The sequence below is a fragment of the Cervus elaphus genome, chromosome 28, assembly GCF_910594005.1.
Source record: "Cervus elaphus chromosome 28, mCerEla1.1, whole genome shotgun sequence".
NCBI lineage: Eukaryota > Metazoa > Chordata > Mammalia > Artiodactyla > Cervidae > Cervus > Cervus elaphus.
In genome coordinates, this window is record NC_057842.1 from 12,826,384 (window position 1) to 12,845,385 (window position 19,002).

Genomic DNA, 19,002 nt, shown 5'->3' on the forward strand with positions numbered 1-19,002 from the left:
AGGCTTTAGCGTAGTGAATGAATCAGAAGTAGATGTTTTTCTGGAATTCTCTTGATTTTTCTATGATCCAGTGGTTGGCAATTTGATCCAATTTGATCCGTGGTTCCTCTGCCTTTTCTAAATCCAGCTTGAACATCTGGAAGTTCTCGGTTCATGTACTGTTGAAGCCTGGCTTGGAGAATTTTGAGCATTACTTTGTTTGCATGTGAAATGAGTGCAATTGTGTGGTAGTTTGAGCATTCTTTGACATTGCTTTTCTTTGGGATTGAAATGAAAACTGACCTTTTCTAGTCCTGTGGCCACTGCTGAGTTTTCCGTATTTGTTGGCTTTGGAATATTGAGTGCAGCACTTGCACAGCATCATCTCTTAGGATTTGAAATAGCTCAGGTGGAGTTCCATCACCTCCACTAGCTTTGTTTGTAGTGATGTTTCCAAAGGCCCACTTGACTTTGCATTCTAGGATGTCTGTTTCTAGGTTTAGTGATCACACCATTGTGATTATCTGGGTCATTAAGATCTTTTTTGTATAGTTCTTCTGTGTATTCTTGCCGCTTCTTCTTAATATCTTATGTTTCTGTTAGGTCCATATCATTTCTGTCCTTTATTGTACTCATCTTTGTTTGAAATGTTCCCTTGGTATCTCTCATTTTCTTGAAGAGATCTCTAGTCTTGCCCATTCTGTTTCCCATTTCCTCTGTCTCTGCGTTGTTCACTGAAGAAGCCTTTCTTAACGTCTCCTTGCTGTTCATTGGAACTCTGCATTCAGATGGGTATATCTTTCCTTTTCTCCTTTGCCTTTTACTTCTCTTCTTTTCTTCGCTGTTTGTAAGGCCTCCTCAGACAGCCATTTTGCCTTTTTCCTGGACATGGTTTTGATCACCACCCCCTGTATAATATCATGAACCTCTGTCCATAATTCTTCAGGCACTCTATCAAATCAGATCCCTTGACCAGTGTACGATCATAAGGGGTTTGATTTAGGTTATACGTTAACGGCCTGGTGTTTTCCCCTAATTTCTTCAATTTCAGTCTGAATTTGGCAATAAGGAGTTCATGGTTTGAGCCACAGTCAGTTCTAGGTCTTGTTTTTGCTGACTGTATAGAGCTTCTCCATCTTTGGCCTCAAAGAATATAATCAATCTGATTTTGGTGTTGACCATCTGGTGATGTCCATGTGTAGAGTCATCTCTTGTGTTGTTGGAAGAGGGTGTTTGCTATGACCAGTGCGTTCTCTTGGCAAAACTCTCTGTTAGCCTTTGCCCTGCTTCATTCTGTACTCCAAGGCCAAATTTGCCTGTTACTCCAGGTATCTCTTGACTTTCTACTGTTTCATTCCAATCCCCTCTGATGGAAAGGACTTCTTTTCAAAAATGAGATTGGAAACTGTTAAAGTGGAAGCTCGATTGGGATGTAAGTCCCCGAGATGGAGTTGTGATGTTCTGAGCTGTTCCTTGAGGTCGTGCCCACAGAGGACTGGGCCGTGCCGAGCCCCACTCCCTGAAACCACACAGCACTCTGCACTGCATCCCACCCGTACTCCGCTTAACACCTTGTAAATTCTGGGCCGCCATGGGGAGCAGGGGCTGATCTGGAGTGTTGGCGCCGCCCAGAGGCCCGCTGCCCCCATTGCAGAAGGTCACCATGTCTCCATAAAGAAAGGATTTATTTCAGTGTTTTGGGGATACTTCCTACAGAATCAGTTTGTAGGGTACGTTTGTTTTCTTTGTATCCCTATGTAACTTTAAATTTTAACATCTCAGACATTTAAAGTTATTAATATTTACTTCCAAGGTTAGGTAAACGTGATATGAAATGCTATTGGAAACACACACGTGTGCATTTATGAAGAGGCAGCATTTGTAGGAACGTGGTGTCAAATCCCAGCTTAGCCTCTTCCCTAAAATGTGGGTCTGTCTCATCCAGTCCCCATATGGTTATGGGGATTAGATGAATTAATATGTGTAAAGTACTTAGAACAGCACCTTACATGTAAGGAAGCATCAGGACACAGAAAAGTGTGAATAGTCTAGTACCACTGGTGAAAAACTGGTTTGCATACATATCTAGAAACCAGTGGGTAAAGGCTGTTTGTTTGAGAACAAAACTGAAAGTGGTTTCTTTGGGAAAGAGGGTAGAGCCTGGGTAAGAGGGGAGCGTGTATATAGGGGAGTGTGTATATAGGGGATTGCGTGTATATGTGTGTATATATGTGTATATATGTGTGTATATATATGTACACATACGTATTGTTTGTTTTTTTAAAGGAGGGCATACTTATTTTGTTGTTAACTTTCTGAACTTTTCTTTTAACCATAAGTTAAGTTTTAGAATAATGCCCTGTTGCAGGTACTTGAAGAGGTTCTAGAACCTTTAGGACGAGACTCTGTGTTCTTTTCAGATGGGCCTGCCGAGGCGCCAGTGACCAATGGGAGCGCAGTCGCGGGGCCAGCCCTGAACGATGACCTGGACATCTTTGGACCGATGATCTCCAACCCCTTACCTGCAACTGTCATGCCCCCAGCTCAGGTATGTGTGAGTGTGTGCTTTTACAGGATCTCTGTATATTTCCTTTTTGGAAAGTTTCCATTTTGAGTTGTTTGAGATTTGAAAGCCTCCTGATCTTCAGGCCAGGAGCTGGCAAGCTAAGCCTGCAGCTTGTTTTTGCAGACAAAGTGTGCTTGGAGCACAGCCACTCCTTTCACTTACGCATGGTTTGTGGCTGCTTTCCACAGGAGAAGCAAGTTGAGTATTTTCAGCTCGGTAGTAGTAGATACTCTGTGACTCACAAAGCCTAAGTAGTCAGCGTCTGAAGTTTGTTAACTCTTTTTAGGCAAACATAGTTTAGAATGAATAAGTGGGAAAAGCCTAACTATTTCAGCCTTGCCTGTGATCCACAGAGTACTTCCGTGAGAGGTTTTTGAACTGTGGGTATGTGGACATGTACTAGAAGCCAGTTCCTTTTTTTTGTGCTCTTGTCGGTCCAGCCCGGACAGTGTTTCCTTCTGTTTTGTAAATAAGTTCATTTGTGTTCACTGGTGGAGGAAAATCCAGAACAAGAAATTCTAGCAAACTCAATACTACTATTCTTTTTTTAATGAAGACAAATAAGTGATTTTGTAGCAAATCTTCCTTTTTTATTTTGATGATTTTTAAAAAATTAATTAGAAGACAACATCTGTGATCAAGATTTTTAAAAAGTATCAGTGATTAAGAAATTTTGACTTACCTTCTTAACATTACATGGAATTTCTTTTTTTTTTTCTTTTTTTTGCCTTTATTCTTTTTTTTAAAAAAATTAAAGTATAGTTGATTTACAATGCTGTGTTAGTTTCAGGTTTATGGCAGAGTGATTCAATTACACATACATGTTCTTTTTCAGATTCCTTTTCCTTATAGGTTATTATAAAATGTTGAGTATAGTTCCCCATGCTATACAGTAGGTCCTAGATGTTTGTCTGTTTTATACATAGTAGTGTGTGTGTGTTAATCCCAAACCCCTAATTTATCCCTCCCCCTCTCTTTCCCTTTTTGTGACCATAAGTTTGTTTTCTATGTCTGTGAGTCTGTTTCTGTTTTGTAAATAAGTTTCTGTTTTGTAAATGAACTTATTTCTTATAATTTCATGTGGAATAAACTTATTCCGCACATAAGTGGTATCATATGGTATTTTCTTTCTCTGTCTGACTTACTTCACTTGGTATGATAATCTCTAGGTCTATCCATGCTGCTGCCGTTGACATTATTTCATTCTTTTTAAAGGCTGAGTAATATTCCATTGGGCCTCCCTGGTGACTTGGTGGTAAAGAATCCACCTGCCAATGAAGGAGAGGCCGGTTTGATCCCTGTCAGGAAACTCCCCTGGAGAAGGAAATAGCAACCCACTCCAGTAGTCTTGCCTTAGAAATCCCATGGACAGAAGAACCTGGCAAGCTGTGGTCCATGGGGTTGCGAAAGAGGTGGACATCACTTAGCAACTAAGCAACAACAAATACTCCATTGTTTATATGTACCACATCTTTATCCATTCATCTGCTGATGGATGTGTAAGTTGCTCCCGTGTCCTGGCTATTGTAAATAGTGCTGCATTGAACATTGGAGTGCATGTATGTTTTCTAATGGTGGTTTTCTCTGGATATATGCACAGGAGTGGGTTTGCTGGATCATGTGGTAGTTCTATATTTAGTTTTTAAAGGAGCCTCCATACTGTTCTCCATAGTGGCTGCAGTTTACGTTCCTGTTAACTGTGTAGACGATGGTGGTGGTTTAGTCACTAAGTCGTGTCCAACTCTTTGTAACCCCGTGGACTGTAGCTTGCCAGGCGCCTCTGTCCATAGGATTTCTCAGGCAAGAAACTGGAGTGAGTTGCCATTTCCTTCTCCAGGGGGTCTTCCCAACCTAGAGGCTGAACCCGCCTCTCCTGCTTGTCAGGGAGATTCTTTACCACTGAGCCACCTGGGAAGCCCCAGCAGTGTAGGAGCGTTCCCTTTTCTTTGCATCCTCTGCAGCATGTATTGTTTGTAGGCTTTTTGATGATGACCATTTTGACTGGAGTGAGGTGATACTTCACTGTAGTTTTGATGTGCATTTCTCTTAATAATTAGTTATATTGAGCATTTTTTTCATGTGCTTTTTAGCCATCTGTATGTCTTTGTAAAAATGCCTATTTAGATCTTCTGCCCATTTTTTTTAATTGGGTTGTTTGTTTTTTTTTATATTGAGATGTTTGTATATTTTGAACATTTAATTCTTTGTCAGTCACATCTTTTTTTTAGAATTACAAGTTGTTAAATACTTTAAATGTTTTTTTCAGCTTTATTAAAGTGTAATTGAAAAGATGCCTGCCACCAACTTAACTCATCCTTCATCTTACAAATTTAATTTTGGTGAAAATCCCTAAAATCTACTCTCATCAAATTTCATTTATTCAGTACAGTATAATCAACTATAGCCATGTTATGCGTTAGATCCTCAGGTCTCATTGATCTTATGACTATAAATTTGTTCCCTTGTATTTCCTTCCCTGCCACATCCCCTGACAACCACCATTCTCTGTTTCTATGGGTTTGCCTTTCTTTTTTATTTTAAAGACTCCACATATAAATGATACCATGCAGTGTTTTCTGTAAGGTGAAATATGTAAACTTTCAGGAACATGGGTTACTTTTAAGCATACAATTTAATATTTTAAATTTACAATAAGCAACTAGCTTGTTTTAGTACAGCACAATTTTTGAAGTAAAATATTTCCCTTTCTCTAGAAAACCTGAGCCAAATGGGAATTGGATGGAAAGTTTTACCAAGGAAGAACTCATGTCTTATTAAGAAGACTAATGACATATGTTTTTGTTACATATATTATCATTGTGATAGTCATTGTATAATTAACACTAGAATTGAGCAAATAGATTTCTTAGGAATCATTAGTTTTAAGTGCAGCATTACTGTTTATTTTCAGAAAAAATAGCTTTATTTTATGGCTTTGTCCCACCTCCTCCCTTCCCCCACACAGGAAGGGAGGAGCTGAGTGTTGCTGGTATTGCTCCAGGTAACGTTAATCACCTTGTGAGTGTGCACAGGCGTGGGTATGTGTGTGGTAGCAAAACACTGTCTAGTGCTAATACTGTAGCTGTAGAAAGACATGTTTGGGATATGTGACAGTGCAAGCACGAAAAGTACTTTCTTTTGGTCTAGCGTGCTCGGCGGGTGAGAGCTGCCTTGCCCCTCCCGGCCGAGGCCCCGTCCAGAGTCAGAGCAGGTGCGGGCCGGAGCAGGCTCTTGCCTCGGCGGCGTGAGCCCAGCTGCGGGCACCGCTCCCCTCTGCCCGGGGTTGCCCTGGCCTTCAGGCTCAGGCCGCCTGCCTCTGTAGCTGGAGGAAGCAGGGTGGTTTGTTAAAACCACACCTAATTCTTTTTCTGGAATACTGGTTTTGGACCAAAGTTATGTCTATTTTATTGAGTCCTCTAAAATACTTTGATTAGCAGAATCATCTTCCCTCCAAACTACATGTGAAGACTAATCCAGACATGGTTTCAAAATGATGTCTTTAAAAATCAGGGGAGGAGGGGTGAATTCAAGCACATGTTTTATGCACACGCTGTACGTAGTCTCCTAATTTTGTGGGTCCTGCTTTTCCGAGTGTGGTACAAAATCTGCTCAATTTCCCTCCTGTGAGTATGCGCTGGGCTCTGTTCCCGTCGGCTCTCCATCTGGCTGTGGGGGCTTCCCCGAGGGGCTGGGAGCCCTCAGCTGACCCGAGAGTCCACGAGTACTGCAGGTTGAGGGGAGTCATTCCAGTGTCCCCAGAGGAGACCTGTGGAGGCCGCCCCTCACCTGTCCTGTCTGTAATATACACGTCCCCACAGCGTCTGGACCCAGGACTGTGGTTTGGCTTCGCCCCAGATCCAGAGAGCCTTTGGCTGGGGTCCTGCGGCCTCCAGGAGTGCGCGCTGACGGGCAGCCTTGTCCTCCTTTGCTTTGGCGTGGCCGTGCCGGCTCGTGGAGCCCCTCAAGCAGACAGCGGGGGAAGGCTTACTAGCCAGGCTGCCTGCTGTGGCCGTGCCCAGCCCGTGTGCACACGGAGGCAGGCGTTCACCAGAAGAAGCATCTGCCCACAGCAGGAGCCTGCCCTGGTGTGAGACGCAGCCGTGGCCTCCCCGGCACTTTGGGTGTTCTCATACGTGTGTATGCCCTCCTTGGGGAACAGACTTCAGGGTTTGGGGCAGGTTTTCAGATTGAACAGAAACTAAAGTGGAAAATCTAGTGGATTAGATTAGGTTCATAAAAATATCATGATGTTGCTTTTGAAAAAACTTTTTTTCCCGGAGAGATGACAAAATCGGTCATTGCGGGACCCTCTTGCAATCTGCTATAGCTGTAGAAATGTTCTTCATTCTAAAGGTTGCCCATTCCTTTGAAGCAGAAACAGAAACCAGGAGGGAAGATCACTCAGTGATCTGTTACCTGGCACCATGAACAGCAGACGCCGCCATCGTGCAGAGCACGCCGTGTGCTCCCCAGGCTCAGCTGTGAGGCCGCTGCTCTCCCCAGACCCCCGGGGAGAGCGTGGGAAGGTGGAGTGATAGTCCAGGGCCTGTGGGAGCCGTGAGACCCACGCTCTCAGCCCTGCCTTCTGCTGCATTGGCGCTGCAGATGTATTTGATTCAAGCCCACTGTTACATTTGAATCCCATCATGTCTCATTTCTTACACATTTCAGATCTTTTGCAAAGATATGTGGCTTTTCTTTTTCTATCTTAAAATTCTTGCTTAATTTGTTATAGATTCAAAATATTGTTCTCCTTAAGTTAGCTTGTGAGCATAATGCTAGGATTCTAATTTATTGGAAGGTTTTTTTAGCGAAGACATTAAATGTTTGATTTTTAAAAAATTCAAGCCAAATCATAGATATGATTTAACTTCTATTTGCTGCTCACGTTATTTTATAATTTGAGAAGACTTACCCACTTTTTACTAGCCTTCATAGATTTCTTTGAAACTTCGTATCTAAGTCAATTTGTTATGTACAAGTGTGATTATTTAATGACCATATAGATCATTAAAATGAGGTATCAGTTGTGGCTGTGTAATAGCATGTGTGTGTAAGATATAGGAGATTAAGTGAAAATCTTTGTTTTGTGTTAAATGTTTACATGTATATTTGTATTTATTTGTACTGAATCCCTGTCCATAGCAGAATGCAAAGTGTCAGGGAGAGTGTAGGTGGTTGCACTTTTGCTGTTCCTCATTTCTGGATAGTCTGGAAACATTCTAATGTTGTGGTTAAAATGGGTTGGATTAGGTTCATAAAAATATCATGATGTTGCTTTTGAAGAACAAAACTTTTTTTCTCCCAGAGATGACAAAATCAGTCATTATGGGACCTTCTTGCAGTCTGCTATAGCTGTAGAAATGTGCTTTATTCTAAGGGATACCCATTCCTTTGAAGCAGTAATTGCTGCAGGAGATGCCCAGACATCTCCCAGGAATCCTGGTCCTCGGGCCGCACTACGTGCCTGTTGTTGAAGCCACTGAGGTCAGGATGTGATGGGCAAAGTTCTGCATCAGAGGTTCTGTCTACTTCGTTTACATTTACAGATTCAAAACAGGAAGTGTCATCCCTTTACCTGCTTGTTGGTCCTGTGTGGGCTTGGGAGTGATTCTCTTCAGTGTTACCATTTCACCTTCTGCGGTTGTTTAGTTTCTAATTTCACAGCTTCATGTGGATTCCAAGGATGGGTGAGCGCTGGTTTGTGATGTGGAATTCAACAGCCTGTTTTGGTATCTGTCTCAGGGGACGTCCTCTGCACCAGCAGCTGCCACTCTGTCTGCAGTGACATCTGGGGATCTGGATCTGTTCACTGAGCAAGCTGCAAAGTCAGAAGAGGTGGCCAAGAAGCAGCTCTCCAAAGACTCCATCTTGTCTCTGTATGGCGCCGGGGCCATCCAGCAGCAGAGTGCTCCTGGTAATTCACCGGAAACCTGCTTTCAGTGCATCCGTTGTGGTTTTAGAATGTCAATTATATTTCTTCCCTATTATTCCTGTGTAATGAGAGCTTATGTTGTTGCAGTTTGCACAACTACAAAACTGACATGAAAGAAGCATTAGGAAATAGAAAGCATATACAGGATGCACAAAATGTTATTCATTTGGGATTAACAGCTTGGTGTCATATTACTTAATATTGTTTCACAAGCCTTACAGGAAATGGATTATCTTTAAGCTTGATTTGCATGAAGCTTATAACTGTACACTGTGGTATTTTTTTCTCTAAGTTAAGCAGTAAGTCTGAGATAACACATGAAATCAAAAGAACTCTGAGTTTTTTTTTTTTAATATAATTATAAAGAAATACTAGCATGGTAAGATTTACTGTTTGCAGTTTTAATCTGTCATTTCCTCTGAAATAATGGGCTGCATCTCATGTGAACTGAAATTATATGACGTCCCAGCTGCTTCCATTAAAGCCAGATGCTGTCGTCTCTGACTGTTTATCTGGTTGTGAGAGATGAGCATGCAGAGCAGCAGCAGCCCCTGCTGTGTCGTCCGGTCTTCACAGTGGGCATGTTCTGTGGCCCCCTGCACAAGATTCATCCCCCCTAATTTGCTCTGGCTCGTAGCTGATTTGTCTGCTTTCTGGAAGTCACCGGCTCTGAGGGTGTGTAGGTGAGAGCTGGCCTGAGCGAAGGAGCAGCCAGACCGGAATTAAAGTCTCTGCCGTGGGCAGTTTAGAGATGGTCATCCTTTGTCTGCGCTCAGCGAGGGCAGCAGTGTGCAATAGCCCTGTTGTCTCACGCGTTTCTTTGCTTGGTTCTTCTGCTGCAGGTGTGTTTATGGGACCCACGAATCTACCGTTTACCTCACAAGCACCGGCTGCGTTTCCAGGCTTCCCGTCCATGGGCGTGCCTGTGCCCGCGGCGCCTGGCCTGGTGGGCAGCTCGCTGGGGCCGAGCGCGGGCATGATGGTGGGCGTGCCGGTGCCCAACGGATTCATGGGCAGCGCGCAGACTGCTGTGATGCCGCTCGCGCAGGGCGTGGTCGGGCCCCCAGGGATGGTCCCGCACATGGGCACAGCCCAGGGGAAATTTGGCCTGCAGCCAGCTCCGCAGAGCCCATGGAACCTCCCGCAGGTAGGCACCTACCCCCCCGCCTCTCCAGGGTCAGACCAGGTCTGTCTGCTCAACGGGTTTGTTTTTTTTAACTCTTAACAATCTGGCAGAAAGAATTAAGTAGGGATAATGTTATAAAAGGTCAAAACTGTCTCCTCAGATAGACAAATGAGCTGCCATTGCTCCTGTATTTAGAACATTCTGTAGAGACTGTTGTGTAGTTTTTCATTTTGGATATCAGCACAGCTGTAATGGTGAGTGTCCCTCAATTGTTTGTATAACAGATAGACATTATCTTGGGCATCTTTTGAAATTAGCATGCCAAGCCTTAACCCAGCTCCATGGTTAGGAGTTTGTGTAGACAACTTAGATCAATCTACCTTCACCCTGGTAGGGAGTTTGTGTAGACAACTTAGATTAATCTATCTTTGCTAATAATTTCAAGGGTTCTTGGTAACTTTCAAAATTAGAAAAAAAACAAACCCAGCCTTGCATTCTCACGGCGCTATTTCTGAGAGATCTAGGCTGTTCTCCATGGCTACTGTGCATGGATGTATAAAGAATCTTTTTGTTCAAATATGTTTGTAGAGTTGTATTTCTTACACTATAATCACATTTATGTTTAAAAAGAATACCCACTAGTTCGATAATTCCCGTAAGATACGAACAAGTCCTTATTTGTGTCCTACGTCTTATGTTACGAGATCCCATTTCTGCCTGTTAGTTCAGAGCTGGGAGACGGCATTTTAGTGTTTCCTCTTTCAAACCCATTCTGACTTCTCTCTGGCTCCATAGACAGAGACCTCAGACGGAGGTTCGTCTCCCTTTGTATGCTTTCTTCTTTGTATGCTTCGTGTTTGATGTTCCTCTGGTGTCTGGCTGCCCTTGATTTCTGTTCTCGGCAGCATTCAGAGAATAGGACTGTATATAGTGATTTTTAATTAACATTAGCAAAATCACTGTATAGCCCATGAATTTTTCAAGTAATTTTTACTATCACTGTTTAAAGGAGTGTTTATATGACACTGGTCTCTGCTCCCTGGGAATTTCAAAAATTGTAAGTGCCAAATGTCAGTAAGAACCTTTGTGTGGTCAGAATGCTAGTGTAGACCTTGCTCAGGTTGGGGTGGCCACTGAACCGGGGGGGCTTACCTGCCTTACTTCTGGGTGTGCCGAAGGGGACACTCTTGCGGGCCATGGAAGGGGGTTAAAACATCCTTTAGCACCTGGGAAGAAGTGACCTGCCCCTCCAAACACAATGCCTCACCGGTGATGTGGTTAATATTACTGTCTTTGAAGAACTGCTGACAGATGAACTGTGTTTATTAATACCGTTCAACCCTGAGCACAGGTTTGAGTCCACTGTACTTTGTGGTAAATGTCCCTGCCTTTCCGTCACTCCCCATCAGTCTTAGAAGTGAGAAGGGGAAGGCTCAGGAGCCTTGAGCTGCCCTGGTGGTCCTTATGGTAGAGAATCCGCCTGCCAGTGCAGGAGACGGAGGTTCAGTTCCTGCAATGGGAAAATCCCCTGGAGCAAGAAGTGGCAACCCACTCCAGTATTCTTGCCTGGAGAATCCCATAGAGAGGAGTCTGGTGGGCTACCATCCAGGGGCGGCAAAGGGTCAGACATAACCAAGCACAGGAGGCTTATTATGTACACACACGACTCCAGTCTAGAAGAAAAGTACATGTAATCCTACCCCTGTTGTCATATAATGAAAATTAATTTTAGATATTTATGTAGTTGGCTAAGCAAAAGAGAAATAAGTGTTTATGTGTTATGACTTTTTAATATGTAGAAAGTATATAGAGGTATTTAAGACTTGAGTAATGGCAGAAGAATTGCCATCATATACAATTCATAGTTTTGGAGTATTTTATTTTCAAACATTCCCTTAGTCTTTAGTAGTCAAAAGTACTCTATTCTAGTGTAGTTGAAAGTTGGAGTAGTATATCCAGATACGAATTCAAAGATTGCCTTGGTACTTTTTTCACTTGTGGTTCATCTTTGGGGGACAAGAAATTGAGGCCAGAAAGTTAATAACTATAAACTGATTTGAGATCACTTGGTGGGCAGGGCTAACACATGGAAGGAAATGGAGGCCAAGAGAAAGCATTGTGTGGTCGTCTGCTTTTCCCCCAGGGCTCGGATTGCTTTTCACATGGATGAAAAGTACTTAGAATGGTTATTACACTTCCAAGTCTGACTGTGTCAACTTCAAGTAAAGGCTGCCTCTGGTGACATAGGCTGGCTGTGAACAGTGTGTAGCGGTGGCTGAAGAAACAAGGGCTGGAAGTGAAGGCGGCTTTTCTGTGTTCGCAGGTGAACCAGCAGATGGCTGGCCTGAGCCTGGGTGGCGTGGCGTCGGCAGCGGGCTTCGGGCCGCCGCCCAGCACCTCGGCGGGGGCCGCGGGGTGGTCCGGGAGCTCGTCGGGGCAGACACTCAGCACGCAGCTGTGGAAGTGAGCCCCCACCAGCATTCCCGCTCAGACATACCTGCCTCCCCTGTCCATTCATGTACATACCTGTTTTTTCTTTTCCCCCCTTTGTTCATATGAAGACCTGATTGACCGTGTTGGTCTGTGCTGATTGAATGTGCTGTGGTGAAAAGCAGGTTGAGAAACCGTCCCTGTCGAGGGCAGCTTTGCTCACAGTTCCCAGGATTTCGCAGACACAGTCTCTGGGAAGCTGCTCAGTCAACGTGCATAATCAGTTTCCCTCTCGATGAAATTATAGCTCTCATGTTTGCATATAAGGGAAGTAGTTATCATGTTAGTAATACCTCTAACAGTATGAGCCCCACCCCCAGATTAGCCAGTAATCCTGTAGGAAGGTACTGTATGATCAAATGTTTAATCATATAAATAGAATGTCCATGTATCACCGAGCACTGTTTTCTAGTGTACCCAGACTCTTTTATGTCACATTCACCTCACTGTGCTGTTGTTATGATGTGCTTAACAGGGAACGTGGTTAGTGAAAGGAAGATAAACCTGGATGTTACGACACAACTTAGTTGAACACGTGTTTGAAGAAGTCAGATTTTACCTGCCTTCCTTGGAATTGGGATCTTTTCCTATGTATACATAGTGCTAGCAAGAGACCTTCCTCCGCACTAGACGCAAACAGGGTAACTAAACAAGCCACTCAGTCCTTGAAGGTGTATCCAGGTTTATGACAGTGATTGTGTTTACATTTTATGGTGCCTAGTACTGACAAATGTCATATCCCTGTATTAAACAGATGAATCCATAGACCTTTTTGTGTGGGTTTTATTTCCTGTGACATATACTGCCAGCAACCTGACAAAAATTACTTCATGTTGCAAAGTCACAATTGGGAACTTGTCATCTGTTTCAAAAACCTGTTCAGTTGTAACAATTATAAGGCCAAACGGGGGGAATAAAAGTAAGATTCTCCGAGTGGTACCCTGCGTGCCCTCGGCTGTACCGTACAGACTGTCCAGGTCGTAGGGGAACATGCAGAACAAATGGAGACAGGAGCCGAGTCTGCACCTGCTGCGCGGCGTCCCACGCCCGAGGCGCAGGGCAGCCCCGTCACACCTCAATCGTCACGGTGTCCAGGTGGTACTTGGGCTCGTTGGCGAGGTTCGCCTTCTCCGTCCGAGTGTGCCACACGAGGACCTGGGGGGAGACCTGGTGGGTAGGCACGCTCAGGCAGACACATGGCAAGGGTAAGGGCGAGGGCAGTTGGCACAGGTGAAGGGAGTACCTTGGTGCAGTTACTTGCTTTTGGTTCCAGTTCTTCAACGGTCGTGATCTGTCTCAAAAAGTCAGATTCCTGCATCCCAGGCTGGGACCCACGGCGCTTAAATACGGCTTTGGGGTTGGACAAGATGACCTGAAGGCTTACAGCAAATCCTTTATAAGAAAAGTTTAAAAAAAAAGTCTAAGATATTGGTGTACTTAAAAAAAAAAAAAAAATATATATATATATATATATATATATAATTTTGGTCACATCAGAACTTGTTTTTTCAGTACCTATTTTAGGCCAAGTCTTGGTTCACAGAGGTGACCCAGAGCATTACCTGCTTGACAGTCTCAGAAGGACAGTCTCTCTTGACACCACAGTCTGCTGCCCCGATCAAGGTCTGTGCCCGGGGATGGGGAGGGCCAACTGTAAAGTATAAAGTCTGGCCTCTTGTTAAAATAGCGGGTGCAATTCGTGGACGTCATCATACCTCCACTTTCACCCTTCGGGAATGACTGAGGCTGAACACAGCTGAAAAGCGCACAGACTGCCTGTCCCTGGGGGAGTCCCTACCCTGCCTGACCTCTGATGACCTCCCCGTGTCCCTGCCGAAGGCAGCACTGCTCTGATGGCCCTTGCAGTCAGAAGACTGAGCAATACAAGTCAAGTCAGTTAGCTGGGAAGTGAATACTCTGTGATCGTCATTTGCTGTAAGTTTTCAATTTGATTCCATCTTCAGGAGGTCGGGGCTGTAAGTTCAGGAGATAGCAGGCCATTTGATAAATTTGGTTTCTGTATTTCACTTTTCAGGGAAACAGATTAGTGTCAGTTTCCTTAAATGATCTGACCTTAAGGAAAAGTCATTGCTATCTAATCTGTGGTTTGACAAAGTCAGTGTTAAAGACTCACCAAGTGTGCCACAAGGCGTGTCTGCAAGCAGCTGTCACAGACGTCGTGATTGTTAGAAGGCTGATGCCCGACCTCTGCCCCTTACGCCTAAGCTGACTGTAAAGCCAGGCACCTTCTACGGTCAGGAGGACCAATCCCCAGGAACATTTTCTTAGCAAGTTTTTGCCCTTCCTTACACGAACTGAGGTGATTTATGCTGCTTTTTGCAAAAGTATCATTAGCCAAGTATGGGATGATTGCAGGCAGTCGTGGGGAGCTGTGGGAATGCCCAGCGGCATCCTCTCAACCTCTGCAGGTGCCGCCTGGCCCGACCTGTGCTCCCAGCCCCACTGCCTTCTGGGGAGACACCACTGTGCCACCTACAGACTGGCGGGTACAGAGGGCCTGAGTGGGGCAGAACAAGGAGATGATTGCAGATTACAGCCATCCCAGGACCGGCCCGATGTATCCACCAGTCCCGGCGGGGACGGCATGTCCCGGCAGAATGCAGAGTCAGCAGCCTCCATTTCCTGTGGGTCCTTGTAGCTGAGAACTGGCCCAGCCACTCAGCCTTTCTCGATTCTGAAACCCCCATTTCCTCATCCATGAGAGGCATCACACCCTCTCCCCTCAGGTCTGATGTGAAATTAGGGAACAGAAAGACCCCACTAACTGCACAGCTCCATTCAAAGGACCCTAAAACACATAAATGTAAATTCCATCTTAAATATTATTAATATCATGAGGGGAGGTGGCATAGGTCACCTGCATTTCACCCCACTTTGCTAACAAGTCTGAAGCCTTCCTCATGTAGCTCCAACAGTCGTGGGTCCCCCAAAAGCCAAAGGTTCAAATTAACACAATAAAGTGACTTCTACTCAGTCAACTCAGATTAAGGATTAAAAGGTTTCTGGTTTTCTAAATGTGTTTTCTCAGTAGGCTTCATTCTCTTTTCCTAATTCAGCACCTGCCCTTCTCAAGGGCAGGAGGTGTATTTCTCCTGGTGTATTTCTCACATGGCTTCAAGGTACTGATTTTATTTTCTCATTCTCATTAAAAAAAAAACAAAAACAGGATCCCAGTTGTACAGAAGTCACTGTGAAAATTATATGAAGCCGCTTTGATCTGTTCCCCTTCATTTTCCCTAAGATTAACACATTCATCATCGTGACCACTGGAGGATTCAGTGTTTTCTCGATTTCCTTAGCTCAGGAATATCCTGCAGGCTCTTAACAGCAGTTCTGAGGCAGAGTCCACTGCTCAGGCAAAGGTGACGGCCAGTGGGAAGCTACACGCTGCTTTGCTGCAAGGCCTTGTCCTGGCCCCACTGGTGGCCAGCTCACCACCACAGCAGAGTGGTTTTCTATGTAATACAAAGTGGGTTGGGGGGCAGTTCAGACCCCTTCCCCCTTTGCCAGGCCTTGCTCGGTGAGGTCTCCAGAGGAAGCAGCACCAGAAACCACTCGGTGATCAGGCCAAGCCCTGGGCATCGTCTCAACCTGCTGTGAACCTCGGGGTGAGGACTCACCTTCTGAAAGCTGAACAAGCATCCTAAACCATTGCTTCCAACAGTTTTCTTCATTTACAGGTATTTATGCCTCAAGTATGTACCCTTCCTTTTTGTCAGTGAAATTGAAATGTTAGCTTTAAAAATGTTTTTCAGAAGCTTTTGAGACTCTGGGAGCCTTACAAAAATCATGGGAGTAGGACTCTCTATTCTGGTCAGTTGGGTAAAAAATGAAGTGCAAATGAACACTGGTTGTTCCCTTTCACAGAGCAGGATCTCCTGGCTTCCACAGATGGAATAGGGCAGGGGGGTCTAGTCCCTCCCAGTCAGAAGCACAGGCTGGCCCAGCGTGTATTCACCACCTAAGGACATAAGGCTAAAGCCGCAAGGCCTGGGTTTCTTTGTTGCTGTAAAAACCAGACAAATCATTTGAAAAAGTAGTTTCTAGATGTTGGGAAAGAGGTGCACAGGACAGATTTCCAAGAAGAGAGACGGATGTGAGCCCAAGATTCCTTCCTGATGCGAGTTTCAAGGCTACACCCCTGGGAGGGGAACACACACAGCCCTGCTGCCTCCGAGCTGAGAACTCGGGTAGGACAAGACACCTGGAAGTCATGGGGCATCACCCTGGGGAGCAGGAGCGTGGCTGTCTGCAGAGCGCTCACCCCCAGTCCCACTGGGTCTGGAGCAGAGGCTGCTGAGACTCCCTGAGGCCAGAACAGGAAGCACTGGAAAGAGGCAGGTGGATCGGTCCCTGGAGGCCTGTCGGGGCTGGACTGGCCACATGCCCCACAGCCCGCGGGCTGTGCAGCGGGCAACAGCAGGGCACCGGGGAGAGTGCCCGCACGGCCGCTGGTCCACCGTGAGGCCGGATGGGCACTAAGAGGAAGCCTGGGCTGGTTTTGCCTACATGCCTCAAGGTAAGCCTGGAAAAGAGCAGAAGGTTTCTAAGTAACTTCATGTATCCCAGCAAAAAAGCTAATAGTAAATTACTTATATAACCTACATGTGTATAGTTACATATGGGTGTGTATTTCCTGTTTTTTTGTGTGTGAAGTTGCTCGGTCGTGTCCGACTCTTTGCGATCATGTGGACTGTAGCCTACCAGGCTCCTCTGTCCATGGAATTTTCCAGGCGAGAGTACTGGAGTGAGGTGTCATTTCCTGACCTAGGGGATCTTCCTGACCCAGGGATTGAACCCAAGTCTCCAGCATGGTAGGCAGATGCTTTACCACCTCAGCCACCAGGGAAGCCCATGTGCGTGTATATATGTATGTAAAATATTTATATATGCATTTATTTTTACATACATGTGTGTATATATGTATGTAAAATAAATATATAAAAATACAATCTATTATAAGTAACTGAACACATTTTTTTCTGGTACCTAACAACAAACTTTTAAATGCCTGAGATACAAAAATGACCAGATGAGCAAAGAAGCAGGGAATTATAATCCCATACTCAGTCAACAGAAATGACACAGATGATAGAAGTATAGAACAAGAATATTAAAACATTAATAAAAACAGTTAAGATGTTCAAAAAGGTAGGGGAAAGGTTAAACATGCTAAGTAGAACAAAGTGAGGTCACTTTGATGAAATACAATGAGATGAAAAATACTCTAGGTGAGATTAATAGTTTATAAGACACTGCAGAATAAAAGATTAATAAATAATAGAAACCACCAAAAGGAAACACAAAAGGAAAAACACCAATACACACACACACACACACACACACACACACACACACACACACACACGTCATGGAAACAGAATGGAAGGTGGGAGCAGGGGATAGAAAAAAAATATTTGAAGAATAGCAACTGAAATGTTTCTAAATTTGAAAAAGGAAAGAATATTTAAGACTTAACCCTGTCAACCAACTTGACCTTAAATTTGTCACTTAGTAAATTCTGCTTAGTCTCAGTCCTGTCTGACTCTTTGCGACTCCATGGACTGTAGATTCTTCAGGCAAGAATACTGGAGTGGGTTGCCATGACCTCCTCCAGGGGATCTTCCCAACCCAGGGATCAAACCCAGGTCTCCCGCATTGCAAGTGGATTTTTTACCAGCTGAGCCACAGGGAAGCTCAAGAACACTGGAGTGGCAGCCTATCCCTTCTCCAGGAGTTCTTCCCCTACCCAGCAATCAAACCAAGGTCTCCTGCATTGCAGGCGGATTCTTTACCAGCTGAGCTACCAGGGACCCCGCCCAACACGGCAGAATACACTTTCTTTTCAAGTGCACGTGGGACATTATTAAAATAGGCCTCAGTCTGGGCCATAAGTCAAGTCTCAATAAATGTAAAAGAATGCAAATTGCCTCAAATATTTCTCTAATCACAATGAAATTAAAATAGAAATCAATAATATACAGATACCTGGAAAAGCTCCCAAATATCTGGAAACTAAACCACATAATTCTAAGTATAAATCAAAGAAAAGAATGAAAAAAATGGTAAACTGAAAACAAAAACATCAAAATTTGTGAAATGCATCTAAAGCAGTACTTAGGTGAAAAATTACTTTTAAAAGCACTAGAGACTTCCCTGGTTGTCCAGTGGCTAAGAAGCTGCCTTGCAATGCAGAGGATGCGGGTTCAACCCTTGGTAGGGGAACTAAGATCCCACATGCCAAGAAGCATCTAAGCCTGTGCATCACAACTAAAGAATCGTGCACCTCAACAAGAGACCCTTCGTGATGCAACAAAGATTTCACAAGCCAGGAGGAAGATTCTGCATGCCGCAACTGTGACCTGAGCAGCCAAGTGAAGTTTTTTTAAAGCACTAAACATTTGTAAAATCTTTTTATTGAGGTAACATTTGGTTTATGATGTTATATTACCAGAAGATCCAGCAATCCACTCCTGAGCATGTACCTGGAGAAAACTATAATTTGAAAATATATATGCCTCCCCCTCCCCAGTGTTTGTGTTCATGGTTAGTTGCTCAGGCGTGCTGACTCAGCGACCCTATTCAGAGCGGCACTACTTATAATAGCCAAGGCATGGAGGCAACCTCAGTGTCCAACAGAGGAATGGGCAAAGAAGATGTGGTACAATGGCGTATCAGTCAGAAAAAGGAGGAAAGAATGCCTTTTGCAGCAACACGGATGGGCCTAGAGATTATCAGACTAAGTGAAGTGAGCCAGACAGAGACAAATACCATGATATCACCTCTGTGTGGAATCTAAACTATGATACAAGTGAACTTATTTACAAAACCAGAATCTGACTCACAGGCATAGAAAACAAATTTACGGTCACCAAAGGGGAAACA

General features: G+C 44.3%; 2 protein-coding genes across 5 annotated transcripts in view; one reads left to right on the top strand and one right to left on the bottom strand.

The window, feature by feature from the left end:
- Positions 1-12,861, top strand: part of SMAP1 (small ArfGAP 1) — a 158,603-nt gene extending 145,742 nt beyond the window's left edge. For all 4 annotated transcript variants that reach the window (XM_043889749.1, XM_043889751.1, XM_043889750.1 and 1 more), the window contains 4 exons: positions 2,400-2,527; positions 8,291-8,462; positions 9,323-9,627; positions 11,930-12,861. In XM_043889749.1, the coding sequence (XP_043745684.1) occupies positions 2,400-2,527; positions 8,291-8,462; positions 9,323-9,627; positions 11,930-12,073 (749 nt within the window). In that variant the 3' untranslated portion in view covers positions 12,074-12,861. The remainder of the gene's footprint in view (positions 1-2,399; positions 2,528-8,290; positions 8,463-9,322; positions 9,628-11,929) is intronic.
- A 2-nt stretch (positions 12,862-12,863) lies between these two features.
- B3GAT2 (beta-1,3-glucuronyltransferase 2) overlaps positions 12,864-19,002 on the bottom strand; it is a 92,841-nt gene continuing 86,702 nt past the window's right edge. Inside the window, exons 3-4 of the mRNA XM_043889753.1 lie at positions 13,340-13,488; positions 12,864-13,251 (exon numbers count right to left, since the gene is read on the bottom strand). Coding sequence (XP_043745688.1) covers positions 13,165-13,251; positions 13,340-13,488 — 236 coding nt within the window. The 3' untranslated portion in view covers positions 12,864-13,164. The remainder of the gene's footprint in view (positions 13,252-13,339; positions 13,489-19,002) is intronic.